Source organism: Haplochromis burtoni, unplaced genomic scaffold, assembly GCF_018398535.1.
Source record: "Haplochromis burtoni strain Fernald_Lab_line unplaced genomic scaffold, NCSU_Asbu1 Contig_182, whole genome shotgun sequence".
NCBI classification, from domain to species: Eukaryota; Metazoa; Chordata; class Actinopteri; order Cichliformes; family Cichlidae; genus Haplochromis; species Haplochromis burtoni.
In genome coordinates, this window is record NW_024582543.1 from 146,726 (window position 1) to 157,411 (window position 10,686).

Consider the following 10,686-nt stretch of genomic DNA (forward strand, 5'->3'; position numbering starts at 1 on the left):
AAACAGGAAGTTACTCCCGCCCAGTTGGCGGGTGGGGCTTGTACACCAGATGCCACCCCCAGCTCTGTTCACCGGTATAAGCGAGTTCCTCTGGAGTCTGTCAGGCATTCATTTAAACTGAGAAGTTTCTCGATTCCATAAGGCGGTTTTTTTCTCTCCATATTGACTCACTTTGTCGCAATTATCATTTTTCTTTAGTCGCGTTATTTAAAAAAAAATTTTAAGGGCAGATTTTTTGAACGGGTTACATTTCATAATCCGTTTAAGTTTTTCTTTATCCCGCCCGCGCTGTCTTAACGTCTGTGTGCGCGCGCTAATTAGCTTAACGGCTAGTGAGCACTACTCTACGGGACTGATAACTGCAGTGTGTGGTAAGTTTTATATTTAACATTTTATACCTTTTTAATGAAAAGCTCAGTCGGTCATTTTACGAATTTTGTAATTAAGGCGTACGTCAAAGTGCGCGCTGATGCTAACCCCAGCCATTGTATTATACATTCGATCCAGATGGTGGCTAGCGTATTTACTCGTTAGAAAAAAATACATTTAATATGGATTAAATACTTTATTTGACTTTGAATTGATTAAGACTGTTATGTGTGGGAGTCAGTTAGCCCATACAATGTTAAATTTGTATCAGTGTATAACGCCGATGTAATTGCTATTCTTAATGTTAATGCTAAGCGAATATAGGCAGCAAGAATTATATATGGTTTGCACTTTTTATAGACCTTTAAACCGGGTCGACACACGCGACACAACGAACCGGTGCCGCATTGAGTTGTGTTCCCTAAACTGAGTCATATCCGGTTGCGTCCCCCTGTTACGGAAAATAAACACGTCAGACACTAGTAAAACGCTGTTTATGGACGCAGCCACTATTATGGTGGATTAAAACGCCAAATTTGAGATCGGTCCAAATGTTTTTTGTTTTTTAAGATTGGGCCAGCCACTTCTGTAGCGCAGAGCGTGAAGCTGTACGAACAGACGGCGCTCGTGTTGCGTGAATGAATGACGACACGTGTGCGAGTAGGGAAAGTTAAAATGTCTCCCACATAAAACGGCTCGATGTATCTCGAGCTTCCCATCATGATCGCTTAATCATCCACCGTACAGCAATTAACATTTTAAATGCGACTATCCTGACTCAAAATAAAGGACATTGGTGTAATATAGTTGCGGTCTTTCATGCGCCATTTACTAAAAATGGCCTCCGTTTTAAGGAAGGGCAGCAACCAGAGGTCCTTCTTCCGGTCCACAGTTACTGCCGGTTTTCTACTCGTATATCTTATTCGTGATGTAAAGGTTTATTTCTTATGTAAAAGCTTTGTTGCCTGTGTTTTCACGTTAGTGAAGGATGCCTTGTTTTTTTTTTGTGTGTATGTGTTGTCTTTTCAGGATGTACCCTTGCTCATCTGCAGTCACAGTGGCACAATGGCTGGCTTTTCTTTCTGCTTAATCTCTCGGCACCCAAAGGAGAATAACAGATCCACCAAAATTTTAGGATAGCAATAGTTTTTCACTGTACCTCTAGTTTACTTTAATTGTTTTCTGGTTAGATCCAGATAAACCCATTACAAGTTTGCACTGCTGAATCCCACAAATTCTGTTAAGACAGGTGGGCCTAAAAATAAAGCTAATTATTTATTTACCTCTATTTACCTCTTTATTTTACTAGCTGCTGTTTAGAAACAGATTTATATAAAACCCTATTTTGTCTGGCATTTATTCCTTTAAGATTGTGAATCAGTTCCTTTAAAACTTACAAAAAATGTTTTCAACAACTGCAACTGCAATAGTGCTGGCCACTACCATGGTAACCTATACACCTCTGACTGAGTATGTGTGGTTGCTGGTTGTTGGCTTTATCATTGCCTTCGTCTTAGCCTTTTCTGTCGGTGCCAATGATGTTGCTAACTCATTTGGTACAGCCGTGGGCTCTGGAGTGGTCACTTTGCGTCAGGCATGTATTCTAGCAACAGTGTTTGAGACTCTGGGGTCTGTGCTTCTTGGGGCCAAAGTGAGTGAAACTATTCGCAAGGGAATCATTGATGTGGGCATGTACAACGGCTCTGAACATGTCTTGATGGCTGGATCTGTCAGCGCAATGGTTGGTGAGTATCTGCAGCTTATCTTTCATGTAATTTGAACTGTCGGTCAATGAACCCTGTGGACAGAGCATTGCTTGTAGAAATTAAAGATGTCAAAATGCATTGGAGTAGTGGTGAATCTGGTTGTAGAATATTTTTGGTACCCGTCTTGACTGTATAAAAGCTGAAATTATGACACCATGCAACTGATGTCATGAATGTATTCTGGTTAGGTTCTGCTGTGTGGCAGCTGGCTGCTTCCTTCCTTAAGCTCCCCATCTCTGGAACACATTGCATTGTTGGTGCTACTATCGGCTTCTCGCTGGTTGCCAAAGGGCAGCAGGGCGTCAAGTGGCTTGAACTCCTACGTATTGGTATGTAACCAGTCAACTGACATAGAAATTCCCTTTAATGGTTAATTTCATCACAGGCATTTAAAGTATATATTATTAATGGCGGTGTGTGAAGACTCTTACAGTGTGATAATACCATCCCAAATCCAGGTCAGTAATCAAGTATGTTCATGAATGGCAGGTCCAGCATTTCAGCTAAATCCACATTCAGACATGTGAAGCATTCATTGTACAAATCAATAGTGATTTCCACCACTTTGTGTTGGACTTTGGGAGGAGGCAGTACAAATAAGGAGTGTTATTTGATAAGGTCGTATGATGACTTGGAGAACAATAGGCAGTTTTAAAGGGTTGTTCTAGAGTTCAGTTTGTTGCCTGTGGGGTGGGTGTCTTTCTTTCTTCCTTCTCCCTTTAGTTTTTAGTTTCTATGAATCATGCTCATGTAACTCTATTTAAATAAACACATTCTTTATTAAAAATAAGCTGTATAGTAGGAGTTAAATGAATTTAGGAATTTTTTTTTTCTACTGTTCTTTGACAAATTCTCTCATTACTTTTCCACTGCTTTGTAATGCTCCCATTTGTGTTTGGATTTATTTATTTATCTATTTATTTATTTATTTGTGCAGTTGCTTCCTGGTTCCTGAGTCCCCTGTTGTCTGGAATAATGTCAGCCGTTGTCTTCTATTTTGTGCGCAGGTTCATTTTACAGAAAGTAAGTCTCCTTTTATCAAAATTGTGGATATGCTCGGTTAATGTAACATTATAAGAGTGAAGTTGTGGTTTAAGGCTGTTTCAACACTGTACTGGTCCACCCCCAAAATGCAATTGGGGAAAATGTTTATTACATGGCAGGAAATAAGCTACCGTGCTTTGAAGCAGTTCCTTATAGGAACACATGGCTCAGATTTCCACTGTGCTTGTTGTGCCTTGAAATGTAACCTGACAGCAAGATGAGGCAACTTGGATTTCTGAACATTCTATTTTCTTCCTGTAGGAAGACCCAGTACCCAATGGCTTGAAGGCCCTGCCTGTCTTCTATGCGATGACAATGGCAATCAACTTGTTCTCCATCATGTTCACTGGTGCTCCGGGTGAGTATCATTGTTTCATTTTGCTCTGCATGCCTGCCCACAGCCACAGCTTAAAATAAGCTGCTCCCTCAGACAGCCGGATGCCCACACATATTCCAGCCTGAACCAGACTGTTTACCATTTTCACAGAAGCCTTGTTTATTTTAACATGTTTTTTTGAAGCTCTCTTGCTTTGTGGTTCTATGTGGGTCATAGCTGGCATGAAGTTTTAGAGTGGAGCACAACAGGGAGATGGAAATAAGATTTCATTTAACTCCTGACATCACTTCAGGCATGCAGGAGGAAAAGAGAAGTAAAGAGTGTGCTGTCAAAGTTGTCTGCTGCTAGTAGTTGTATTATTGCTCTGAATCTGTGTGGCAATGCTCTTAATATTTGCTGGTTTTTGGTTTACCAGAAACTCTTTATTAAATGAGCCATTTTCGCTCCTTTTGTTTTCTTCTCTCTGCAGGGCCTAACAGTTCCAGATCTTAGCTGGCCTGGGCCATTTAAATGACGGCTACAGGCCAGAGTTTGACCAGATCTGGTGAGCTGATGTGTGAATGCACATCAGCACACTAAGAAGAGAGCACTTGCACTTCCCACATAGACAGTAAATCCCTGGTTAGTCAGGCACAACAGTACAGTCATATCAAGTTCACCACACGTGAAATTGCCATCTGCAATTTTATTTTTAAATATATTCACAAGACAAACTAGCATTCATATACTTACATGTTGTACACAAAGACAGAGGTCATAATACAAACTTTGGCTCATTGTAAAAGTAAAGTAGACTAGGTTTTACTCTACTCTCCTCAGTTGTTTGTCATTGGCCCAGTAACACAAATTCATCACTGCATTTATAATTAAAAAAACAAACAAAAAAAAAAACATTTAAGTTTTCAGACCTATAGTCTAGGCTTGGCTTTGGTTACTATACTGCTCTGGCACCCAGGACGACAGCAGCGCATTATTGCTGATGAATGCACCTTAATGCAGCAACAGTATCTCAGCTAACTGAGTCCAGTGTGTTTGGTTTCCTGTGACATTCCCTGATCTTTATGCTAGCTTAGTGGTGAAGTTGGATGCCAGACACCCCACAGCACATTCCTATGCTCAATATAAACACCAGTGCCAGAGACCTCAAGTCCGCATTTGGGCCAGAGAATTTAAGGGTCAGCTGACTGTCCTGTACAGATGAGGCTCAGTGTGACTTCATTCCTTCATAAATCATTCAGCTGCTGTCACTGCATTGCAGCCCTATACATTGTAAAAGGGAGACGCACCCTAAAAGCCAACTTCATGCCATTCAGTCATGAAGACAAATGAAGTTCAGGTAAAGTACTGTTAAGCCTTCAGAGCACAGATGCTGAACGCAATTCCCTGTTTATGACGTTTGCTGAATCTGCCCTAAATTTTGTCCTCGTTGCTGCACATCACTCAATTGTTCGCACCTGCTCTATACACAAGTCTAAACAGGACCGTGGCTTTTTTTTATTATGTATTTAAAGTGTCAGAGTGACAGGATATCTGGACCCCTCATACCAGCCTCAATTGATAAACTTCCATTTTTTTGTAGCAGGGCACAAATTTTCTGCCTCGATAACCCACTGAAAAACAGTCACTGGATTTAGTTACCATGGGGGCACTAAACAATTGGCATCACAGCACGGATGACTTGTTTCAACCTGAGCCATGATCCTGAAACAACTTTTAAGCGATTGCTATAGTCAACTCTTGTGTAACAGATTTTAATTCATTATGAGGAGTTACAAATGTCATTAGTCCTTAGTGCCCTAAGGACAGATAACCAAAAGGGTTCTTGCCAAGTGACTCAAACTCCACCTTTAACTGTCATTGTAATTGAGGTTGGTGGTGTACTGCATGTACAGTACTGGGAGGGGGGAAAAAAACAAACCTTGTTGTTGTGTAATGCAGGACATGGAATATAGGTTTCTGCAAGTGTTTTGGAACACAGCTGTGGTTAAATTTCATTTACTGTCCAGTTTCAGTCATCCCACTGCATGCTTGTGGTATAAAGTCACTTCTTTCTGTAAGAGTATTAATCAGACTACAAAATGCAGCCCAGCTTTTTAATCTATACTACTTTTTTCCTTCACAAAAAATAAATAATAATAATTACCATCCGGGTGGATAATTTCCCTCTTTATTCTGTAGTTTTAAAATCCTGTTTGATATCAGATGAGTTCCTGTTTAATAATGCATGGCAGTACCACGTGTGTTTGGATGTCTCTAGTAGTGAGTCAGTGTACTCAGTTGTAGACAAGACTTAACTGTTAAGAGTCACCGTCCACTTTTTCCTTATGCCTCTCCTGTCCCAAAGGGAGTGAGCTTCCATTGCGTAACTAAATAAACATGAGTTAGGTGCTCCGCAGTCTCATGCTGCAGCGTGACTCAGTGCACTGTGTGGACTGTGCCCTCAAACAAACACAGTAACTGAGACACTTATCACCTCCCCATGGCCCTCATTTCCTTTTCTTCTCTTACACTTCCTAAACAATCCATATCTTAGTGGAAGTGTGGCGTTTATGGCCAAGGTCATGTCCAGACATTCAAACAAGGTGGTAGATTTTTATTTTTTATTTATTTTTATCCACAATTTGTTTTTGTCCCCATGAAACTGCTGACTTTGTGTATGACATGGATAACTGCTTCTCCAGGGAAATGTAAATGGTAACTCTCTGCCAGCATGCATTGCGCTACATCTTTGTGCTGCACCAGGTTTGCTGCAGTGTTGGCAAGAGGGTGTCTTCATTTTTTTTACAGTAAAGTGCCCTAGTACGAGCCCCCCCCCACCCCACCCCTCCCCTTCTTTTTGCTTTTCTTTTATGCTACCCAAGTTATGTCTCCTTTTGAGGAACTCATTGTTTCTGTGTAATTGTTAGCTGGGCACCTTGGGGTCTTGGTGACATTGGTGTTGCATAACTGTTCATGTCTGGGGGTACACATGCTTTCCATTTTTAACTACGTGGCACAATGAAGCTATGCAGTCACTGAAGTTGTTGCAGAGTACTTGAGTACTTTCAAACATAAGTGCCATTAATGAATGAAAATGAAACTTCATTGCCCTCATAGGACCCTTTCTAGAGGGGCTTATATTTTTACATATTTATAAAACTGCTGTTCTATATTATATTTTAATGTTGGTGTATTACTTTGTGTGGTCTGCTAGAAAAGGTAGCTCCTGCTGCCTAGTTGTTTTGTTTTTTTTAAATATGCCTTTCTCTTATTTGCTTTTGTTTATATCTGCGTGGCACTTGGCGATCCTCCAGTGCTGGGATTTGACATGATACCTTGGTGGGGCATCCTGCTCATCTCATTGGCCTGTGGTCTGCTGACCTCCATTGTGGTTTGGTTTATTGTCTGCCCTCGCCTAAAGAAGAAGATTGAACGTAAGTCCCATTTTTGCCAATCTGACTCACTGTTCAACTCCATGTGACTCAGTTTCCTTACTTAAGCCATTGGACAAATCATGACTGGAGCGTTGCACTGCAACTCCGCCTATCGAGTGTGGGATTATATTAATCCAGCAAATGGAGTTCAGGGATATATTTTTCACAATGGATTCGCTCTAATGAAAATGATGTGAAAATATTGTCTTTGCTTTAATCCAGGATTATAGAATTAAAAACCAGAGTAAACTCTGATGCATTTGCATCCGAATAGTGTGATTTGGTGTTAAGACATAACCATTCGTTTTAACCTCCATGAATGTATTTTTGGCTCACTCTGTTATCTACAATGCAGTTCTTCTCTTTAATGACTCATAGGTTTAGTCTCTCCTGGCATAAGTTATCTTTTCGGGTTGATTACAGAAAAGCTGTGTCTGATGCAACCTATGACTTAGGTTCACAAATATTGCCTTTTATTACTTAATAGAACTCTAAATGGTTCATTAATGACATATTTAGGGAAAAATGTCTCCTAAAATGAGTAATAACTTTTTTTTGAAGAGAGGGTTTGCTCTCTTTTTATAAAAAAAAAAAAAAAAAAAAAGTGTTTGACAGATCCTTTATTCATCACTTCTCTCTTGGAGCAGCAGGTTTATCTGACAAGGCATAAACTGCCTTGATTCAGTAGACAGGCTGACTAATTGGGTCATAAGGATTCACTAATTGGTCTTTACCTCCTCGACTAAAAATAAGCCCGCACTGACTTTGTGTTGACGTGGCATTGGCAGTGCATTGGGAGGTGTGTTTGAGGGGGACCTATTGCTTCAGATCCAGCCATGACCAGTTTGGATGATGCAATCTCACCAGGACACACTTAGATTTATTGAACAAAAAATAATGGCACTGAGTATCTAGTTCACTTTAAAGCTACAAAAAATGTCATGTGAGCCTCGGACATTTAGTTTATTGTCTCTCTTAAAACAACATAATAGTGGTAATATGAATATGTCCTTTGTAATCCTGTTAATCTGATCCTGTGAACACCGGAGTCCACCCTTGGACACAGATCTTTATATTTACAGTACAAAGGGTTTTCTGACTTTAAGGTTATGCAACACTTGGACTCCCTACAGCTGAAGTTGAAGGAAAAACAGATGCTGGGTTAGGATGTCTCTGCTATGCTAGGATGTCTCTGCTATGCTAGGATGTCTCTGCTATGCTAAGTATATGTTTGGATGCGATCCAAATAACTCTCAATCCAACTCTTGCCCTAATAGGAGATATCAAGTCCAGTCCCACTGAAAGCCCTCTGATGGAAAAGAAGGAGCTTAAAGAAGCCCACTGTCCAATCCTGAAGCAGGCATCTACCACACCAGCTGCCAGTTACAACTCTGCTGACCCTCTTCCTGGCCCTGAGGAGCGCAGGGTGGCCTTTGACATCGGAGATTCAGATGAAGCCGACAGTAATAAGGAACACAGGGTGGCCTTTGACATCGGAGATTCTGATGACACAGACTACAGCAATTCAAACGATGGTAAATATGCCAAAATACAATATGTTTTAAAAATCTTTGTCATCTTAAAATGACAGTTGCTATAGATATTTCATAATAATTTTATGATTAACTTGCAGATGATTTTATGACATTTCTTTTTTCTGCAGCCCCTGCACAGGTTCAATCAAACAGTCAGGTCCATTTTAGTAACCAAGCCCAAAGCAACGGTGCCTCCACAAATGCTCAAAATCAGGTTCAATTCAAAAATCATGTTCAGTTCAACAACAGACCTCCACAGCCACCAAGTAACGGTTATAGCCAGTACCACACAGTCCACACAGACTCAGCCCTCTACAAAGACCTACTGCACAAGCTCCACCTGGCCAAAATGAGCGACTGCATGGGAGAAGGAGGCGACAGACCTATCCGGCGCAACAATAGCTACACCGCCTACACCATGACCATCATTGGCATGCATGACAAGCATAAAGAAGGGGACTTCCGTGCTTGTGAGGATGGCAACAAGGCTCCAGGATCAGGCAGTCAGGAGAGAAAGCGACTGCGTATGGATAGCTACACCAGCTACTGCAATGCTGTGGCAGAGCACACAACTCCTGAAGGTCTGGTAGAGGGTGATGTGAGGCTAGACATGGAGATCAAGGATACAGGTAGCAGCCAGAGTTCCCTGGATGATGAAAGGCCTGAAAAAGACAAACCAGAAGTCTCAGTCTTGTTCCAGTTCCTTCAAATTCTTACTGCTTGCTTTGGATCCTTTGCCCATGGAGGAAATGATGTTAGGTATGGTTAATGATATCATATCAGACAAGTGTGTGGTGACCTGTTTCTTTACCAGATTGTTAATAACGACAAAAAAAATTTATCCACTCTGCAGTAATGCCATTGGACCTTTGGTAGCTCTGTGGTTGGTTTACGAAACAAGCAGCGTGTTCTCAAATGCACATACACCCATTTGGTTACTGCTGTATGGTGGCGTGGGTATCTGCGCTGGACTCTGGGTATGGGGTCGCCGGGTGATTCAGACAATGGGGAAAGACCTCACCCCCATCACCCCCTCAAGGTAAAGACTCAGACAGTTCATAAGTTGTTTCCACCCAGAACCACATCCTCCCCAGACATTACTGCTCCTTACATTTGAGCTGCTCAGACGCATCCACATGAGTTTTTTCTTTCTCCTCCTGCAGTGGTTTTAGCATCGAACTGGCCTCAGCCTTGACTGTCGTGGTTGCTTCTAACATTGGCCTGCCTGTCTCCACCACACACTGCAAGGTAAGCTGGTCAAACACTGTGGTCTGGGAACTCAAACGAGAGATGACGGAAGAGACTGTTTCATAAGAGGGAGGCTTGAGTAAACAGTCTGGTAGAAGTTCCACATGTGGAGCAAGTTTATCCTCAATAAAATGTCGGGCATATGCATGCACAACGATCATTTGACTGTTATTTATCTGAAATAGGTGGGCTCTGTGGTGGCAGTAGGTTGGCTGCGCTCAAAGAAGGCAGTAGACTGGCGTCTGTTCAGGAACATCTTCATGGCGTGGTTTGTGACGGTTCCCATCTCTGGTCTGATCAGTGCTGCTATCATGGCTATCTTCGTCCACGTCATCCTGTGAGCATTCAGCTGCACCCCAAGCAGGGGGAGGAGAGAAAAACGCTCCGACGTGCACCCGAAGAGAAAGGAGTGAAGTTTGAAGGCCAAAATATATCGCTTACCTCTGGCCAACAACTTTATAAGAAAAAGGGGGAAAAAAAAAAAAAAAGTTAGAAAGGGTTCAGTGACATGTGCCTGTGGTTCTTGGCTGCATCATTTTCAGACTATAACTTGCTATCTGTTCCATTTGGGTCACATAACTTGTAGTTACGACCTTTTTCATTTCTTTTGGCTTTCTTTTTCATATCTCATCATTCTGTAAAGAGTTAATCTTAAATCAACTGTTTGTAATAATTCATGTTCTTTTTACTTTGCGGTTATGTATGATTATTATGTACAGCCATTTTATTTTATACATTAGGCAGGAATGAACAACTGAAAATGCAGTATTAGCCTATTACAGATGTAACACTCGAGTCTTCACACATGCTGGAGACTGATTCAAGAAAAATAAGAAGGCAGTATTTGGGTGAAAGTGTTTCGCTGTTTTAGAGTAGAGTTTACAGCCGGTTTTCTTTCAGCTGACAAATTAGGACCCTTTTTGTTGTTAAGAGATAAATGTTTTTCACCTGTTTGAGCATGTTTTTCTACCGTG

The 10,686-nt window shown here is 41.3% G+C and overlaps 1 protein-coding gene across 1 annotated transcript; it reads left to right on the top strand.

Moving 5' to 3' along the window:
* Positions 1–41: 41 nt before the first annotated feature.
* On the top strand, positions 42–10,182 carry slc20a1b (solute carrier family 20 member 1b). Its single transcript, XM_005934591.2, has 11 exons — positions 42–371; positions 1,399–2,114; positions 2,324–2,464; positions 3,073–3,158; positions 3,441–3,537; positions 6,810–6,929; positions 8,207–8,464; positions 8,593–9,223; positions 9,318–9,503; positions 9,628–9,712; positions 9,898–10,182. Exons 2-11 carry the CDS (start codon positions 1,772–1,774, stop codon positions 10,051–10,053), a joined length of 2,103 nt encoding a protein of 700 aa, XP_005934653.1. The 5' UTR covers positions 42–371; positions 1,399–1,771; the 3' UTR covers positions 10,054–10,182.
* The last annotated feature ends 504 nt before the right edge of the window (positions 10,183–10,686 follow it).